Genomic DNA, 21,517 nt, shown 5'->3' with positions numbered 1-21,517 from the left:
AGTTTTGTTTTTTTTTTTTAATAGAGTGTTCTTTTTTTTTTGAGTTAATTTTATTTATTTATTTTTTGGCTGCATTGGGTCTTCATTGTTGCGCAGGGGCTTTCTCTAGTTGCAGAGAGCGGGGGCTACTCTTCGTTGCGGTGCGCAAGCTTCTCTTTGTGGTGGCTTCTCTTGTTGCGGAGCACAGGCTCTAAGCACGCAGGCTTCAGTAGTTGTGGCACACGGGCTCTAGAGCATAGGCTCAATAGTTGTGGTGCACGGGCTTTGTTGCTCCGCAGCATGTGGGATCTTCCCGGACCAGGGATCAAACCCATGTCCCCTGCATTGACAGGCAGATTCTTAACCACTGCACCACCAGGGAAGTCCCTCAGTTCTTTATATTATGCCTCTAAACAGGGAAAGAATAAATTGCCAGTATCTGGAGCATCTTTCCTTGTAGAGAAGCAGGAGAGAGCAGGTGTGTCATGGTGGGACCATTGACTACTAGAGAGAAGTTTGATTTCTGTGTTATGTTAGGGATCAGTAAGGAAGCTCATTTCTCCTTTGTGAATTGTCCCGAAATATGTAAAGCTTTTCCTTGTATTCATATCCTAGAGTCATGTGAAAGGTTTCTATATTAACCAATTACTGTTACTCTTTGGAACCATCCAGTAGGACAGCACTCAGTGGGGAGAGGGCAGCCCTCAACCTGGAGATCTCTGGGAGAATAGACGCCCCTGCTGAACCCATGAATGCCCTTGCATCAGCTTTATTTCTGGTTGCTCAGTCAGCTTTTTTTTTTTTTTAATTAATTTATTTATTTATTTTTGGCTGTGCTGAGTCTTCCTTTCTGTGCGAGGGCTTTCTCTAGTTGCGGCAAGCGGGGGCAACTCTTCATCGCAGTGCGCGGGCCTCTCACTATTTTGGCCTCTCTTGTTGCGGAGCACAGGCTCCAGATGCGCAGGCTCAGTAGTTGTGGCTCACGGGCCTAGTTGCTCCGCGGCATGTGGGATCTTCCCAGACCAGGGCTCGAACCCACGTCCTCTGCATTAGCAGGCAGTCTCTCAACCACTGCACCACCAGGGAAGCCTGCTCAGTCAGCTTTGAGGAACTAACCTCTTCTGCCATGTCCTTTTGTCATACCAGAAATCACTCTTCCCAATTCTACTCCATTTTCTCCATGCAAAGACTCATAATCCACTTCTACTCCATTTTCTCCATGCAAAGGCTCACATGTCTCTCTTATCACATAACTACCCCAAGAATTCTCTCTGCCAGTAATAGCCCTCTAGTTGCTCCTAACTGATTCTAAGATCTACTCCCCATCTATTGAGACTGCTTTCTCAAAGAACACCAATAGCCAATGATTACGAATCCAGTGGCTCTTACTGTTCTTACTACTTAACCTCTCAGCAGCATTTGACACTATATTCTTTCCCCTCTACCTCTGTAGAATCTTCTTAGGCTCTTTCACTGGCTTGTTTTCCTCAACCCTCCCTTTAAATGCTATGCCCAAAGTTCAGTGCTTAGCTCTCTTGCTCTTCATATTCTATGCTTTTGGTGCTCTCTCCCAAGCCCCACAGCTTCATTTACCTGTGTATTTACAGCCTAGACCTTCATCTGAACCTCCAGGCCTGTGTATCAGCTGCATGATGGACATGAACAATGTATGGTCTGCGAACATCTCAAATTCAGCATTTCTTCTCAGAGTTAGTTCCTCTCGGACTTCCCTGGTGGTCCAGTGGTTAAGACTCTGGGCTTCCACTGCAGGGGGCACAGGTTCAATCCCTAGTCGGGGAACTAAGATCCTGCATGCCTCAGAGCACAGCCAAAAAAAAGAGTTCCTCTCCTATGTTTCTTCTTTTCTTAATGGCATCAACATCCCTCCCAGCTCCCTTGGTTCTCAAGTGTAAAACCTCCAAATTATATGATCATACAGTTAATAATGCACTAATTATCATCTAATTCAATGTTTTTACAGATGATAGGAGTGGTGCCCAGAGTGGTGAAATTAATTCCCAAGGGTTATTTTGCAAGGCCAGTTCTGGAGCCAAAATCTCCTAATCCTTTATGATTATTCATTCCTTTATTCCTTCACCAAATCCTGTCAGTTCCACAATGCTTCTCCCATCTATACATTTTCACCATCTCAATTTATAGTCTTATTTTTGTATTTTTTATTTATATTACTGCACTTCTAACTTTCCCCTCTCTTATTCACAATACAGTACTGCGGGAAATAATATTCCTAAACCCCAGATTTGATCATGATTGTCCCTGTTTCAAGCACCTACTTTATACAGAATAAAGTTCCAGCATCTTGGCCAGCAGTCAAAATCCTATGCAGTTAGATCCGAACTTCCTTTATTTCAACCAATTCAAACTATGAGCTACTCAGTATACCTAACTCTCTCACTTCCACATCTTTCTCAGTCTGTTCTACAGATGGACTGTCTGCAGGAATGGACTGTCATTCCATCTTCTTGCCCATCACCACCATAGATCCACAGCATAACATCCTACTAATCTTTTAAAGTCCATTTCAAGTTCTACTCCTCTAAAAAATGCTTTCCCAAGCCCTTCCTCATAGCACATTGTGCCTTTACTTTCTTATGCATCACAGTTTCACAACTGAGTTAGTTTTTAACCCTTCTCACTATATTATCAACTACCTGAATGCAGAGATTGTGTTTTACTTACCTTTAGTATTTCCCATAGCACCTTGCAGAACTTGGCATATAATAGATGCTCAATTAACACTTGTAAAATAGAATAACTAACATCTGTGTAATACTTTGAAATTTGTAAAATACATTCCCAAAACCTGTGGAGTAAGTCATGTAAGTATTTTTATTATTCTAAATTTACACATTTTCAAAACTCTGAAATATAGAGTTTAGTAAAACCTGAATCCTCTAATAGGAACCAAGTTTTGTTTTTTGTCTTTTTACTCCCTATTACCTGTTTGTTATGCTAAGTCTGTATTCTTCAAAGTAGACTTCTGAGAGTATTTGCTTTATTGTCATATTTACTTGCCTCAGGCTATTTCTACATACTACCAAACAGCCAGATGAAAAATAAAAATACAATCAATCTTCCAAATATTTTAAAATGTAGTATACATATGTTTGTTTCTGTATAGAACAAACAGCTAGGTGATTGATTTGCATTATTTACTTTTCAACCAGTTGTTTCGACAGTGTGATGATTATATAAACTCCAACAGTGGCATTTTCTCAGTTTTTTGTTGATTTTGTAATTTTACTGCCATCTGCAATTTTCTTACAGTAGCCATCTAATTTTATTTCTATAGTTTATTGCTAATGAGATATGGTAGGCAAGAAAAACTGGTTTCTTTTAAGTCTTTAAGCCTGCCCCACAGACTTGGAGCCAAGGTTACATGGGATTGAAGAAATATTCCCAAATTGGAAAAAGTACTGTAATGTACACCCTGCAACTTTCCTCATAGAAGAGTTAAAAACAAAAAAACCCCAACTCATCAGCTCTGAAAAACAAGTGCCTTTGATGAAAAAGGAATTAGGAATACCTAAAAGACAAGAGATAGAAATGGATTGAAAGAAGAAACTTTTGCCCAAAAATGTACAAAAGAGAATATGGCTAGAAAAAAAATGTACAAGTGGGTTCAGGAAAAAGGGAAGGAGACCCAGGGCAAAAAGAAAGGGTTGTTGGTTGAAAACAACATTAGGAGCAGCCTAGCAGTTCTGACCCCTACTCCCCTCATCACTACATGGCATTACCACCAGATACAAAGGAAAGGTCAGCACTTTGATTTCTGGTAACAAAAGGCTAAGTGACTAGGTTATTTGGACCAACCCTCCCACTGAAAACATATGACACAAAAATATACAAAAGTCCTAAATTTATCAAAGAGTTGAGAAGTTAGTAAAGGACTACCAGACAAAAAAATCTACGGAATTGCTGGAATGCAGAGAAGTAAACACAGAGCACCTGAGCCGGGCCTGGACTTGCCTTACCCTGGTCCCAGCCCTGTACCTGAATATCAAAACAGCTTTTGCCCTGAACCAGATAAACTTGAGCTTTGGTTTTAGTGGCCTCACAAAGCAAGAAGGACGGAACTGTAGTCCTCAAGACCTGTTAAAGGTGAGGCATCTAATAAGAAACTTTTTCAACATTAACCGAAGTCCATAAAGTGCTATACTCATAGGATAAGGGCAGACCAGAAGTAAATACACCCTTTCCAAAGTCCGGGGATCTGCAGACAACTTGACACTTAGCAGAGCAGGGAGAAAAGGAAAAGGAAAAATTACATTTCTGAGAAGTTATGGTCACAGGCCAGCCCTTCTGGAGATTTACAGCCTTGGTAATCCCAGGTATCCTGAGCCTAGAACTAGATCTAAGATGGTCCTGTACTTGGCAAAAGCAAATTCATTTTCTCCCCACAGGAAGGCAACTTCATTGTAGGTCTCAAAGAACCCACTCACATAAGGTTTTCAGTACATAATAAAAATAACTAAGCACACAAGGAGACAAAGCACCATGAAGGGGGGCATTTTGGGGTGGGCATTTGGGTCAGAGATGTAGGATACAGCTGCAAATGGCTAGTGATACTCAAGCAGCCTGTATTCCAGAAGACTAGCTCCTGTCACATCCTGATAGCATATCCTACAACACTCTGTTACTAGTGGCAAGCTGAGGTAATTGTTATAGCATTCACAGACAGGTTAAGAGGGAAAATCCAAGTCCAACATGAATACAATCAAGAATCACCAAACATTTGAGAAAAACTAACACCATGAGAGAAAAGCATCAGCCTACACACACACACACACACACACACACACACACACACACACACACACACACACACCCTGATAACACCTGAGGAAATAGAACAAGTAGAACAAATGGTTGAAGACTAAAACATAAAATGATTGTCATAAGATGTATTTAGAGAGGTTACTGTATCCTTGAAACAAGAGCAGGTCTAAAAGATGAGCTATTTTGGAAATGAAATAAATAATGGTTAAAAAAAAAAAAAGCCTCAAGGGTAAATAGCAAAATTGAAGAGCAGCCTGGAGGCTCAAAGATCAAACTGAGAAATTCTCTTAGATCACAGTGCAAATGGACAGAGAGATGACATGTATAAAATAAAGGTTAAAGGCCTTGGAGGATCCACCCAAAAGTTACAAATCCACATAATGGGATTTCCAGAAAGAGAAAATCGAAGCACTTAGAAAAAGAAATAAAGAAGTCAAATAAAATTCCCCAGATCTGAAAAACGACTCAGATTTTTGGATTAAGTGCCACTGAGTGCCAAGCAAGAAGATTGAGAAAAGACCCACTCCTAGAAAATAATGGCAAAATCTTAATATTTCATGGATAATCAGAAAATCCTAAAGGCTTCTAAAGAGAAAAAATACATTATTTATACGGAAAAAAAGCACCATGTTGACTTCAAATTCATTAGCAACATTGAGTACAAAAAGATACTGGAGAAATATTTTCTTAGTATTGAGATAAAATGATTTTGAATCTAGAATTTTATAATCTGACAAACTATCAGACAAGTGTAATGGCCAAATAAGATATTTACAGACAAGAATGGATTCAGAAAATTTACCATCCACAAATTTTAGCTGAAATATTGACTAGAAGATATGCTGAAGCAAAATAAAACACAAATTCAGGAGGAACACCAAAAATCAATGGTAAGCAAAGAAATCTTTAAGACTTATGATTACTCTAAATAAATGTTCATTTTAATTTTTAAAAATATAACAATCACAAATTCATTTAAAAAAATTCCTTTCACAATAGTGACAGAAATTATAAAATAGCTAGGAATCAATTTAATTAAAGTGAAACAAGACATACATGAGTAATAAAAATGAAATTTTTCTGAAGACCATTAAAGAGAAAAATCTAAATAAATTAAGGCTATAAACCTGAATGGATCTCAATATTGTAAATATGGCAGGTCTTTGTAAATTAACATGTAAATCCAATGCCATCGCAGTGAAAATATCAACACATTTTTAAATGAATCTGACAAACTTATTCTAGAATTTATCTAGAAAAGAAATTATGCTAGAATTCCCAAGATAAGTTTTTAAAAGAGGAACGATGAGGGTGTGTTTTGTGTGTGTGTGTATCTGCACAGAGAGGTTCTTGCCCAACCAGATTGTAAAATACACAATTATAAATCTGCATTAATTGGAGTATTGGCAGAAGAATAGACAGATCAAGAAAATAGAACAGAGAGGTTTCAAACAGGATTTGAAAAATAGTTTTGAATGTGAAGTTACACCTGATTTTGGAGGAAACTGCAAGTCAAAATAGGAAGTTAGTTTTTGTACAATAAGACTTGTGGGTTTCTAAGCAGATGTATGCCTTGCTGGAAACAGTACTTGGGGAAAATTATTCTGAGGGTAGATGTAAGTTAGATTAAAATTAGAATAATCATGATTAAATCCATTAGGAAGCTGTTATAAGAATGCAGGCACGAAATGATGAGGGTCTGATTTATGCTGTGCTTTCCACAGGGAACCAAATACTCACCCCCACAAAAATCCCTTTGGCAGAATTTTCTCTGGACCTTTGTAGGTACCAGCCCTCACTCTTCTAACTCCTACATTTCCACAGTTGTTTACTAATTTCTCACTCATCTACACTTCTATTCCCACCCTGGCCTGCTCCCATGATTTTAGTCCCAGGTTTTGGAACTGTCCTTGTTGCCAGGTTGTCTCTCATCACTTGTCTCACCTCTGCCAGCCTGGATTCCTTCTCTGGATTCTCCTGTTACCTGTGTTTTTCTGCTTTCCAGCCATCACAGTTTGATTCCCAGGGTTTTACTTCTTAAGTGGCCGCCTGTCCCAGAATCAGTACATTATTGTTTCTAGCTCCTGACCTCCTCCACTCACCATCTGTCCACTTCAAAGTCTTTGCTGACCCCACTCAGCTCTTAGATCATGCCAGAGAGAAAAGGTGAGGACGGAGCATTAAGAAATACACAGTCGTTAGTGGATATAAAACCAAAGAGGAACTCTAGAATAGGGGTTTGAAAGGAAGAACGATATCCAGGATAGTGTAAAGTTACAGAAACCAGTGTACTACACAGAGTCTAAAAGAAAGTTTGGAAAGGAACCAATGGTTAATATTTTTATACCAACTGAATCAGGTGAAGATCTAAGTGAGGCGTAAAGCACCATTTTAGAGAACTAGGACAGGAGAATCAATAAAATACTTCTGTTTAGTTTCATTTGTCAGTGTTGTGTGAACAAAGAATCAGATTTTATTCGGCTTTAACTCCCCAGGCAGATCCCCCATAAAATACAGAAGTGTTTTTTCATAACTTCAGTCAGTGAAAGAACAGTCACATTAACTGGTGTTCCAATGTTCATTTAAAGGAAGATAAACCGTGTCCTGGAAAGAAAGGAGGTGAGCAACATTGGGGGAATTCATGGTAAAGCCAGGAGTTAATGTATATCAAGCCTTTCATGAGAAAGTGGATCTGAAAAGAACTGTGATCAAGGCAATATTGGGGGATATTATTTTTTTCTAATCCTTTTCTCAATGCTATGAATATATTATATACGATTTATTTTGGCATCATTTATTGGTCTAATGTGGCTTCTGAGAATTGAGAATTCTATCCAAGGAGTCCTCGTAGGCTGAAGAAACAGGCTTATTTCGGTTATCAATTGCTGCATAACAAACATCCCAAACTTAGAGGATTGAAACAATGATTTATTATTTGTCATAATTCTCTTTGGGGTTGACTAGGTGATTTTTCTGCTGGTCTCACCTGGGATCACTCATGCAGCTTCACTCAGCTGGTGGTCAGTGGAGACAGCTGGGTCTCTCTCTCCATATGATCTATTACTCCTGGCATGATAGTAAGGCATTTTTCCAAGAAGGTAAAAGAGGCTTAAAGGTCCAAGCACTACCCTTGGAAGTTAAACAGTGTCATCTGCCACAATTCTTTTGGCCAAAGCAAGTCACAAGGACAACCCATTCAAAGAGTAGGGAAAATAATCTCCATCTCTTGATGGGAGGATTGGGCAAAGTCACATTGTAAAGGGGTATGAACGTGGGTAACGGTGATTCACTGGGGACTGTTGTTGTGACAATCTACAACAGTCTAACCTTAGACCTCAATGATTCACATCTCTCTCATGTGATTCTCCCCCTTCCAGAATTGTCCAAAGCTCATCCAATCATAGCATCAGGCTCAAAATCCATGATCTCATAATCTGCATCAGGTCAAGATGTCAATGAGGCTCCTTGGGTGCAGTTTTTAGATTCAGACACCTATGAACTAAAAAGGCAAGTTACCCTCCCATTACCTCAGGTACCCAACGTACACTGAAGAGATAGAAAAACCACACTGCAGTAGACACTGATGTTCAAAAAAGGGGAAGGGGAAAATGTACAACAGCCACTGGTCCATGAAAATTTGGAAATCCAGCCAGGTGTGTGTTGTCAGGTTTCTATACTCCAGGAGTAGGCAGTGTTGCTTGATTGGAGTATATTCCTAACCTTTTGTTCTCCTGGGTTCTGGGCAACAACCTCTCAGCTCCTGGCTCTGCCCTCTTGGTTGTCCTTCCTTCTCCATAAGAAATGACCTGTGTTTGTCGGTGAGAAGCTTTCTCATCCTTCTTCCTACTCATTGAAAGATAGAGGCCCAGAAGCCTCTTTTTATTTTGAACTATCTCAATCTCTTTTACTCTAAGCTAGTAATGTTTTTTCAACACAACTCTTTTAAAAATTTTGTGGGTTTTCTATAAAGCTGTTGGGGTTCACTCCATGCCCCCAAAAGGCATATGGATAATTCTTTTGGAGGCAATGAGCTGTAGTGCTAGTTTCTTCTTTACTATTTCAAAATTCTTCTTTCTCAGTGGGAGATAATAAATTAAAGCCTTGTGTACATAAAATGGTGTGTTTCACATTATGCAAATAGACATATTCTGTAAAATTTTGTGCATGAATCAATTTTTTATGAAGACAGTGGACTGTATGTCATTGTAGAAGCTTGCCATTCAGTCTATTGTGAATCCTTTGGTAAAGTTTGGAGAGACAGTGGAGTAGAATGAGGGATAGCTCTGGAGTCAGACCTGCATTTGAATCCCACTCTGCCATGTGACCTTGGACAAGTTACTTATGCTCATTTGATGTCAGTTTCCTCATCAGTAAAATAGAAATACAAATATTCTGTGCTTACTCCTTAACAACCCAGCTTCTGTGCTGGGTTGTTAAGGAGACTGGAGCTAAATTATGCAAAGTAACTGGCATATAATAAATTATAGCTAGATTACAGATGTAGAAAATAAACTTATGGTTACCAGGGGATAAGGGTGGGGAAGGATAAATTGGGAGATTGGGATTGACATATACACACTACTATATGTAAAATAGATAACTAATAAGGACTTACTGTATAGCACAGGGAACTCTACTCAGTACTCTGTAATGGCCTATATGGGAAAAGAATCTAAAAAAGAGTGGATACATGTAAATGTATAACAGATTCACTTTGCTCTACACCTGAAACTAACACAATGTTGTAAATCAACTATACCCCAATAATAATTTTTAAAATAAATAAATAAATAAATTAGAGCTAGAGCTACAATTCTAGAGCTGAATAAAACTTTAGTCCCCTTCCAAAGCTGACTCCATATCAAAACTTTTTGGTGGTATATTCTGTTGTATGTATATTTATTTATTTATTTATTTGGATGATATACTACTGATCTAGTATATTATAAAAGACACCCCAAAAGTAGAAATTATAAAGGAGATTTTTTAAATCACACATAAGTAGGTCTAATATATTCTTCCTGCACCCAGTGGATTGTTTTTCTCAGGGAGTGCTGAAATTTGTGGCAATATCAATATTCACATAGAGGGAAGTGATGAAACAGTGGGACAGGTCTCCAACAATCACCAGTGTTTCTCAATTGATATAAAAAACCTACTAGAAAGCGTTGTGCAAGGTACTGTTTGAAGCAGAATGGTTTCCCCAGTAGCCAATCGAAAGTTTGTTTTCTCTAGGTGAAAACCTAGAAGCCTGATATTTAGGAAAGAAACACATTTTTTTTTAATTTTTATTTTTTTATTTTATTTTATTTATTTATTTTTGGCTGTGTTGGGTCTTCGTTTCTGTGCGAGGGCTTTCTCTAGTTGCGGCAAGCGGGGGCCACTCTTCATCGCAGTGCGCGGGCCTCTCACTATCCCAGCCTCTCCTTGCAGAGCACAGGCTCCAGACGCGCAGGCTCAGTGATTGTAGCTCACGGGCCTAGTTGCTCTGCGGCATGTGGGATCTTCCCAGACCAGGGCTCGAACCCGTGTCCCCTGCATTGGCAGGCAGATTCGCAACCACTGCGCCACCAGGGAAGCCCCACATTTTTAAAATGAGTTTCAAAGGAGGGTTTTTTTATTGTGCATCTTCTGCTGTAAATAATGACCAACTACCTTTATCTTCTTTTTACGTTTTAAGCTATTAGTTTGTTCCTTCAGTTAGATTATTGCACCTCCTCCCATTTCACTAATTCTTTTATCTGCATTTATTCTACCTTTGATAACTGCTTTTAGCCCTGTAATTTTCATGTTAGTATTTGATCACTGACAGTTTGATTTTCTGGTCCAGTGTATAATACAATTTATTCCATTTAATATCCATAATTTTCTTCTCTTATTCTAATACACGTGACACTTTCTACTTCTTATTCTGTGTCTGTACATTCTGTGCATACTAACTCTAATTTTATTTTCTGTACTTTGGAGAATATAATAATGGGAATATACCAAATCACATTGCTTTTTCTAGTTTACTTTTTCTAGTTGTGATAATGGAATTTTTAAATTAGTAGACATTTACTGTGACTGTAATATCACACTGTCTGATTTCCAATACACAAATATAATTAGACTAAGTAATTTGTTTTGAAGAAAATACCTTAATTCAGAAAGAAGTCATATTATAGGCAAAGCATTAATAAATTCTAACAGAGTATTAAGTCTTTAATAATGCTTTATTCACCATAGTCCTTTTAAAATACAAATTTACATGTACTGTTATCTTGAAGGCATCTTAAGTCCTTTAAAGAAGTAGGCTTCATATAGCAATAATAATAATATTATTTTTATTATATATGTAGCTAACATTTATTAAACATACTGAACATGTATTAAGTACTGTGCTAAATACTTTACATGGATATTTCATTTGATTAGCATAACAAATTAATGAAGTAGGTATAAAATTAGGACTTGAACACAGTCTGTGTGACTCAAAGTCCACATGGTGGGCCATGATGCTATGTTGCCTCTGATAATGAGTATACATGGCCCCAAAATGATCCCTTGGCAAACCTGGGATAAAGAAAATTTCATTTGTAGTAAACATTTCTATTCTGGTAAAATTTATTTTACATCCTGAAGCTAAAGAGCAATCCTAATGTACATAATCGTATGAAATATGTATAATCTTTAAATTTTTCATGTGCTTTATATTAATGCATTTGTCACCATGTAGTTATTGGATTTTTATTTAGAATTTGCCAACTGTTTCTCTAATTTGACAGAAGACTAAATATCAAACAACCTATGATCAGTTTCTTTAAGGACTGGCTTATGAAGTAAACAGAATTGTGAGGCCAAGTGCTAAAGTTCATTAGTGAGAGAAAGAATAAAACACATCAAACTAATAAATAAAATGTCAGAGATAACATTAGAAAATTCATAACCTGCTCTTAAAGTACAAGCTCATGACTATTGGAAATATAAAATTTTGACTACCCTATATTTGTCTTGAGTCAAGTTCTTCAGTCTGTAAAATGTGAATGTATCACATACATGCATTTTTTTACTTCAGGAAATATGTGGGGTCATTTTTGCTGTGCATCAAATAATTTTTCAGTAATTGAAACTGAGCAATACTAATAAAGTAGTTGACGTGTCGTGAGGTATCACCCCTTTATATCAGGTTTTCAAATTCTTATTTTTCTAAATATGTAAGTTAATAAATTTCAAGTACTGTGCAAAAATGAAATATATCAATGACTACATATATATTCTATATGGTATATATAGTCTATTCTTCATAAAAAGATTCATTAAAAATTGCTTGTGAAAATTATTTGCTTAAATTTCAAAGCCTGATATAATTATACTACTCTACATTTCTCAGATATTTATATCATTCAACTATATTAATTTTTAGTATCTCTCTGCCATATGGATGAGTCTATAAAAATTTAAAAGACTGTATTCTCTCTTCTATGTTTTAATATTCTCTATTAATAGAGGTTTTTATTTACCTAGATACTTTTTAATTAAATTCTAGCTCAGAAAGTTTTCAACTGTTGTAATTAGCTCCATTATTTGTAGAACTCTTTCATGTTATCTCAATTTCATGATGCTTGATTAAAGTATTTAAATTATGTCTGGTGTCAAGTTACATCTTTAAAAATTATCAGTAAAGGAATTACTTTGTAACACACTATTAGTAACTTTCAACTGTATATTATTTTAAATTATTATTCTTAGAATTCTAAGTTATCCCAAAAGTTTTTTAACAAGAAACTGTAGTGAAATTTTAAAAAGAAAATGTTTTCATATTTTATAAAAATGTTTGTATATTGCAGCTATTGAAGCAGAAAAACATAATAAAAAGCAAAAAGAAAGAAATGTCACCACACAGGTAAATATTTTGCTAAATCATTATATTTTTCAAATACAAAATGTAAGCTATAGGCACTATTAGTGGTGTTTACTCAGCATGCTCAGATTTTCTTAAACAACTAATTACTGACTATTCTTTCTGTTCCTTTTTATTCATTCTCAATCAATATTTTTTGTTCTTTCATTCAACAAATATTTGTTCATTCCACTGTGAGAAGATAAGAATGTCATCATGCCTGAGCCTTTCTATACACCATGGCCTGTCTGAGGTCCTAAATACTACGACAAAAAGGGCAGAGACCAGTCTGGTTATAGAGTCATAGATGCGTATTAAACTTTATTAACCTCAGGATGTCTTCTGACATCTTGAAAGAATTTAACATTTTCAGTCTATTCTCAACCCAGCAACCAGCATAATCCTGTAAATGTTAAGTCATTTCCTTGCAACCATCTCACGCCGATGTCTTGCCTAACAGACTCTGTGGTCTGGCCCCACTGCTTTTTCTCTGACATCACCTCCCTTACACACACCATTCTAGACACACTGGGCTCTGTGCTGTTCCTCAGAAACCCCAGATGTGTGCCCACCTTTCCGTTCTTTCTGCCTGTAACATCCTTGAGCCCAGATATCCACATGGCTCCCTTCCCTCGCCTCCTTCAGGTCTTTGCTCAAATGTCATCTTTTTTGGAGTGTCCTTCCCTAGACATTCTATAAAGTTGCAATCACTCTAAAATCACTATCACAACACCTTCTATCTCCCTTCCTTGCTGTATTTTTCCTCTCAGAATTACCATTATGTAACATACCATATTTTGTTATGTTTGTTGTCACTCTCCCTCCACTAGAATATAAACTCCATGAGAGCAGGGGTTTTTGTCTCTGTTGTTCACTGCTATTACCCCAATAACTAGAGCAGTGCCTGGCACATAGCAGGCACTCAATAAATGTTAATTGAATTAATGAATAAATCTTAAATCCAGATCAAAGAAGTAAACTTTGAAAAAATGTTTATATAAATTAAAAACCCTCTACATTGCAGCATTTTCTAAACCCCTGCAAATTTAGCTTTTTCCCCATAACTACCACATCCCATAATTAGCAGTGGGATTGTTATCTGCAGAAATAGAAGTGACCTTGGCATAAAGCTCAGTTTGTCCTTGAGCAGGTAGAGATTGAAGGACATCTGTTTCATCAGGTCATCTTGCTTTCCTTGTTATCTTATGATTTGCAGTGCCTGCCCAATAACATATAAAAGCCCCCTTTGGATTCGAGGACCTCCTTACTGCTTGGGACCAAGGATGCTGCTCAGGCCCATAAGCATCCTCCGCAATGAGATTAATAGATGAGGCCTATACAGTAAATATAGGAGAGGACCCCAGCTCTACCCATGTACAGCCAAGCAAAATAGAAAACTATAAACTATACTAGAGATCTTAGAATATTGGAAAACAAAAGCACTATCTTCCTGTCAAAGATGGAAAACATGCCAGGATGGCCTGTTTGTAAACTGTATATCTCACTCAATTCCCCTGGAGTTTCTTCTTTTTTTACCTTCCTTAGCACCAACCTCATAGAGCACAGACTGCGGAAGTGAAAAGACCAAAGACTGCAAATGACTCTAATGCAAAGTTCCCTTACATCCATTCTTTACTACAGCCAGGATCAAGTAACCTTAATTCACTCAACTTGCCATGTTGTTTCATGACTCCTTTGTAATAAATAGGATATTATCTGGCTGAAAACATTCTCTGCCTAGCTCTACCCCTACTGTAGACATGGTAAATTCTAGTTATCTTTCATAATAATTACTATTTGCACCATAATTTTTTTGAACACTCATCTACGTATAGCTACTCTTTCCCTAGGTTTTCTCTTTCTGGCTTTATAACTCTAAAATCCACAAGAGTATCATCTACTCCTCCATCCCCCAACACACACTTTCTAAAAACACACATTCACACTTAAAATAATGTTTAAAGACACTTTGTTTTGTGTTAAGGATCTAATACTTTCAGGAGTTCTGTGTATTACTTCCTTCAGTATTAAAGAATGATCATGATCACAGAGCAGGGGTAGACTCTCAGGTATCTAATGTCCTACCACGGAGTGACTGAGGCCGCAAAAGGTAGCAATTCAAGTGTATAGCTGAGAGACCATTATGACAACCACCGCTACCAAGAGCAACAGTGAAAACAAGGAAAAACTAGCCCAGCTCGCAGGATTGCACAGTTTCACCGGAGTTCCCAGAGTCCTCATTTCCTTTCTCTGCTTCACCTAAGCAGACACGTTCTGCTTGTTTTTGAGATTATTGTTATTGTTCTAATAGTTAGATTTTTTTTTTTTTACACATTTTGGTACCTTGATTTATGTCTTACAGTTATTTAATACTTTAAATTTTATAAAATCCCTTCACATATACTATTCATTTCTCCTAACGTTTCTGTGAAGGAAGTTAATTAGTTATTTAAATGGTTACTTATTAACCCCATTTTACAGATTAGAATAACCAAGCATGTTCAAATTTAAAAGATCTTTGTATTACAAATTTCATTCATTCAACACAATGCCTACCATATACCAAATACAGTCACTGGAATCTGGAATTTCCAAAAGATTCTAATTTTTTTTTAGCTTTGTGAAACCTCCATTTGATATTGCTTAAACTTGATTGTGAGCTTCTAAAGGGTAAGAAAGTATCTTGTCAAACTTTTTTGCATATGGTAGATACAATAAAGATTTACAGATTTAATTAAATATGGTGCTACCATCTAAGACTTTCATTATAAAATGGGTGGATTCTCCATCCCGTGGACTCTTATTTTTTTTCTAATCACCTATCTTGGTGTCATACTTCTCCAAATGCTGCCTTTACCTTCATTTTAACTGAAATCTGGTTGTCTCCTGAGAACTTCTTTCCCTGTAGCCCTCTTGGGAATTTTCTCCCATTGCAAAATAATATTGGTCCTAGTTGGGGTGGTCTGTATCCATCTTCCTCCTTATTGCTACATTCTCATTGGGAGAGTAATAGGAGATGGGGACAGAGAAGTAGCCCATGGTCTTTGTCTCCAACTCCACTCCTGTCATTGTTCTTAGTGACTTTAGTCCATGAATCCTAGCCTCTCAGTTCTGTTATTTAGATCTGTTCGCTCCAAGAATTGCACACTCCTCTCTACTCCCATGGTCATAATCTGGACTATGTCTTTTTCAAATTAAAATTTCAAGTTTCCAAGTCTCTAATGACCCCTGATGCTTTCCAGGTTACTCTGTCAATACTTCAGTCCCACCAGGACCTCAAGTCTATTTGTCGCTTTTACTGCTCATCATTCCCCTCACATTCTCACTTCCCTTCTTACTTGACTTAGAGTTGGCAGCTCGTCACTACAGGACCACAGTTTCTTTTCTAAAACCCTTGGGAACAAGTATGTTACAGAATTCAAGGTTTTTTAAAAAAATTGTGGTAAGATATACATAACATAAAGTTTACCCTCAAAACCATTTTTAAGTGTAAAATTCATTAGTATTAGGTACATTCATTCACACTGTTGTGAAACCAAATTCCCGAACTCTTTCCATCTTTCAAAACTGAAACTTTATACCCATAAAATAATAACTCTCCACTCCTCCCCTACTCCCAGCCCCTGGCAACCACCGTTATAGTTTCTGTCTCTATGAATTTGATGGTCTAGGTACCTCATATAAGTAGACACATACAGTATTTGTATTTTTGTGACTGGCTTATTTCACTTAGCATAAAGTCCCAAAGGTTTATCCATATTGTAGCATATCAGAATTTTCTTCCTTTTTAAGGGACAAAACAGAAACTCTAGTGAAAGTTATGAGAAAAAAGGTACTGAAATTAATGACAAAAACCAGGTTTCTAGGGTTACCTTTTGATTTTAATTACCTGTTTATCCCTTGTACCATGAATACTTAATATGGCTATATGTTTAACTATAATTTTTTCTGCTCCTTGCATGTAAAAATGCAGAATATAACTATTCTAATATGTGTTGGTTCTTAATGTTCTCTTAAATTCAGAAAGCTACCCTTATAATGCATCTGCCAATTAATAGAAATGTTATATTAGCACTGTATTATTAGTATCACTGATGCTATTTTATTTTTCCCCTATTACTTTCTACTTCACCATTTTCCCACATTTCAGAAGTTATCTTTGGATAGCTGTCTGCTGTTGTTATTTGGTGACTTTTGAAGGTAGATGTACAAATACACAATAAAATAATTAGCGTTGTCTTTGCCAAGAGAAAGAAATATTTTTACTGATGAATGAGTTATTCTATGTAAGAGGTAGCTATTCTTTTAATTTACAAGTGGCTATTGCCATATTTGCTTTATTTAAAAAAAAACTTAAGCATGTTAGGAAAAAGTTTTCAAGATTATTTTATATCCTTAACTGAATATAGTCTAGGAAAAATGAAAAATAATAAGATCATTACCAAAAATACATTTGCTTCAATTTAAGCATCTCATAAGTAAAATCTTACTTTAAAGGTGAAAAACTACTAAATCAGTGAGATTTTCTAATTTAAAAGTGCCAGTCCTTTTTTCCCAAATATATATATATACACATTTATTTAAGACCTAGAAAGCTCGAGTAATCTGTTACAACTTAAATTCCTTGTTAAAAACCATAAACCAGACAATCAGCTTCAATGTGTCTTTGTTATGTGTGTAAATATCTTCACTGTCTGATGAGTGATAGAAATTTTATAATATTTTATTTGTGTACTTTAATTCCATTTTAATTTGCTGTCTACCTTTTTCACTACGACCTAGGGCAGGGGTTCCCAAACTTTCACATGCATCAGAATCAGCTGGAGGACTTGTTAAAACACAGATTGCTGGGCTTCACCCCCAGAGTTTTTGATTCTGTAGACCTTAAGTGGAGCTGAGAGAATTTGCTTTTTTTTTCCTTCCACGGGAAAAGTCATGCCAACTTCCATAAGGCTACAGGCTGGACCAAGTCCTCCTATCTCAAGACCTTATGTGGCTGGGCTGCTAGCGCTTATTTTGCTCTCTCTGTCACAGCTCTGTAGCACCTCACTCATCCCCCCAACAGGGGCCACTAATGAGGAAGTGCTGAGCTAGTCTGGGTTTGCCACTGCTCTCGTCCTCACTGATGCTTTCAATAAGCTCTTACTTTTCATGTGCTCTTTTCCCAGAGAGGTTTTTCAGCAGAATTTAGGACCTTACACAGGGCCAAGGAACAGTGACTGTTTTGGGGCATGTGAGATGGGGGAAAAAGGGGACACAGATAGTTAAGGAAAGCAAGATACGCCCTTGATTATTGAGCCCTAGGGAAAGTAAGTCTGACAGACAAAGAATCCTTACCTTCCAGCTCTTCTTTAACTTCTCAGCTATCTCCCATTTGCAGGGAATGATGCTCACTTCCCATTCCATAGCAAACATGATTCACACTTACCCCCACTTAGACAAAAAACCAAAACATTTTTGTTTTCCATGTATATAGTCACACAATTTGGAGACATTACCACATGTATGTGTGTGGCGGTGTGAGAATGATTCCTTCCTCCACAATTCCTCCCTGCTCCCCATTCTTCTTCATCCCTGTAACTGGAATCTCCATCAACTCAGCTGGTCCAGCCAAAAAACAAGAAGTTATCTTCAGCTTTGTCCTTGGGGATAAGCCTATATCCAGTCCCTATCTGCACTACTTCCAAAACATATCCTAAATCCGCCCATGTAATTTATCTCTATTGCTTCTACACTCATCTGAGTCCCATCATCCCTCACCTGGTTGACTACAATAGTCTCTGAACTGTACTTTTTGTTCCCACCCTTAATCCTGTGCAATCCACTCTTCACATGTCAGCCAGAATGTTCCTTCTTTCTAAAATGTAAATGAGAGCCTGTCACTTAAAACCCTCCAGTGTCTTCCTCTTGTCTTTTGAATAAAATGTCAACTCCTTACCGTGTCCCTACATGATATGATCCCTACTTCTCTCTGTCTTTCTCTTTTGTAATTCTCCCCTTAGCTCACACTCCTTCAGTCACTGGGGCCTTATTTCCATTCCTAGAACATACACATTTGTCTCCACTTTAGAGCATTGGTACTTGCTATTCCCTCTGCCTGGAATGCTCTGCCCCATATCTAGGCAGGACTACTTTCCTGTCATTAAATTCTTGGCTCCAAAGTCACCTCTTCAATGAGGCTTCTTGAGCATCCAACCTAAATTACCTGTACACCAATCCCTCTTTACCCTGCATATCACTCTTTTTTACATCTCCTTGTTTTAGTCTCTTCATAGCATGTATTGATACATGATACTAACTTGTTTACTGGTTATTGTCTGTCTTCTCACAGACGAATGAAAACTCCATAAGATCAGAAAATTCTTGTGTCTTATTTGCCACTATGTGTTCAATTCCTAGCGGGTCTACTCAAATGCTATCAGAGAACTTGTCCCTTACCATCCGTATCAAATAACACCAACTTCGATCAGTTCCATCCCCTTACTCTTGTCTTTTTAAACCTCCTTTTATCAGTTGACTCTTATCTTCCCCACCAGAACATCAGCTTCATGAGGACAAGGAATATTTTTGTTCATGTCTATCTCCCCAGCTCTTAGAACAGGGTCTGAGGTAGACACTCAATAAGTACTTGTTATTGAGTTATATAATCTTCAGATGCTTTTAAGAGTTAGAGGAAGGCTCTCTGTCTGCCAGTGCTCCCTGATACTTGCTCCAGCTGGCTATTGTTCTGCCCACTCCTACTAGGTGAGAAAGGAATCAAAATCAGGAAACAGCCTCTGTAGAAGGAGGATATAGAAACACCAGATAATCAGAGGCATTTGCCAAGCTCTACTGCCTCCTCAACTTAGCTCTTGTCTATTTTTGAATTGAAAAAGTCAATTTCTTTTAATAGCAATAATATATGATAATCCCATTGTACCAAAGAATGCTGGAGGCCCATCAAAGTCCATGTTCTCTTCTTCATGATACCCAGATAGATTATATTTCCCAACTCCCCTTGCAGTTGGGTGGGGCCATGTGACAGCTTCAGCCAATGGAAAGTGACTGAAAGCACTGTATGCCACTTCTAGGTCTGGCCTATGAAAGAAAATTGAGCAAAGCAAACCAAATGAAGCAAAGCAAAAAACAAAACAAAACGAACAAACAGAAAATGCTTTCTGCACAAGATCTTCTGTGCTCTTTCCCTTTCTGTCTGCTAGATATCAATACTCTGGGAAACCTTGGAATTCACATGTTGAAGCTGGCACAGCCTTTATCTGCCCAGGTCCCTGAATGAAAGCACAGAGCAGAGCTGCTACTGACTTGAACACCTGGTTATTGCAGAACGGCCACTGAGCCATCATACACTGTGGGTCCATTTGTTAACATACAATCTTTGTCACATACTTATACTTTTAAAAAATTCATTGCTTATATGAAATTCAGATTTAACTGGGCACCCTGTATTTTCCGTTGCTGAACCTGGCAACCCTACAATAAGAAGAATCACATTTAAAGTCCTCATTTATCCATACAGAAACTTGTATATGAATGTTTGTAGCAGCATTATTCATAATAGCCAAAAGGTAAAAACAGTCCAAATGTCCATCAGCAGGCAAATGGATAAGCAAAATGTAGTGTACCCATATAAAGAATAATATTTGGCCATATAAATGAATGAAGTGCTGATACATGCTACAACATGGATCAAACTTGAAAACATTATGCTAAGTGAAAAAAGTCAGTCACGAAAATTCATATGCTATATGATTTCGTTCATATGCAAATCCAGAATAGGGGAATGTGTAGAGATGTAGAACATAGATTAGTGATGGCATGGGGCTGGGAGTAGCGGGAATGGGAGAAGAGGGAGGGTAATAGCTAAGGGACTCATGGTTTCTTCTTGAAGTGATAAAAATGTTCTAAAATTGTGGTAATGATTGCACATATCTGTGACTATTCTACAAGTCGTTGAATTGTATACTTTAAATGTACAATTTTACATTTATAATTATAGCATATGAATTATATCTCAGTAAAGCTGGTTTTTAAAGAGTCACTTATTTCATTTTTAAAAGCTACACATGAAAAAAATGAGCAAAAATCTTTTTCTTTGTAGGTATCAGTGAGTGAAATCAAACAGTATTTATCAAATATACTGGAACAAAAAAAATCGATGAATGTAATCAATAAAAAAGAAAATCTCTTAGAAAAAAAGAAGAATCAGCATAAATTAAGAATAAAAGGAATTCGAAATAAACATCTGTGGAAAAGAAGTAAAAATCATTGTAAGTAGAATGCCCTCTCACATGTAAATTAAAAATGACTTCATGTACTCTAAAATCAAATTTTGTAGCTACTTTCCAAAAAGTCTTAGGATATAGTCATAAAGAGTTATACACACAAAAGCCTTAAATTTTGTCACCTTTTGTCCACTGACTTAATTTAGAATTTGTACTGATGATAATAAGCAAGGTTGATAATTAAGACTCATGAATAAAAAAACCTCCATAATTATGTGAATAAAACATTTCAGATATTCTGCTAATAGAAACCCTCATACTTTAAAGAAAATCGAAGTTAATATAGTGCCCTTTTTTTTCTGGTCTAGCAATCTAAAACTCTCTCTAGTAAAGACATAACTGATTAGTTGATAGATTTCTCTGGACGCAGGAAGAGTCTAGAAAATATAAACAGTGGAAGTGCACACTCACCTTCCTGAGGCACACTTTCCCCTTCGCAAGTAGAGCCTGGGTACAGAATGTCACCATCCTTTGCCTGATTTCATCAAACAAGCCTTCTGACAGGTCTCCCATCTAGCTTTCTCCTGGCTTCAGGGCATCTTCTCCAGGATGACCCAGCTGTGTGACTGACAGG

General features: G+C 37.2%; 1 protein-coding gene across 2 annotated transcripts in view; it reads left to right on the top strand.

Annotated features, from left to right (window-relative positions):
- Positions 1-21,517, top strand: part of SEL1L2 (SEL1L2 adaptor subunit of SYVN1 ubiquitin ligase) — a 123,581-nt gene that overhangs the window by 12,091 nt on the left and 89,973 nt on the right. The window contains exons 3-4 of one of the 2 annotated variants that reach the window (XM_082359076.1): positions 12,609-12,664; positions 20,760-20,928. In XM_082359076.1, the coding sequence (XP_082215202.1) occupies positions 12,609-12,664; positions 20,760-20,928 (225 nt within the window). Of the gene's footprint in view, positions 1-12,608; positions 12,665-20,759; positions 20,929-21,517 lie in introns of those variants that run through there. The other variant, XM_082359075.1, reaches the window with a different exon arrangement.

The sequence above is a fragment of the Balaenoptera borealis genome (genome assembly GCF_965194805.1).
Source record: "Balaenoptera borealis genome assembly, chromosome: 16".
In the NCBI taxonomy this organism is placed as follows: Eukaryota; Metazoa; Chordata; class Mammalia; order Artiodactyla; family Balaenopteridae; genus Balaenoptera; species Balaenoptera borealis.
Note: the sequence above shows the minus strand (reverse complement) of the source record. Positions and strands in the feature narration are given on the sequence as shown.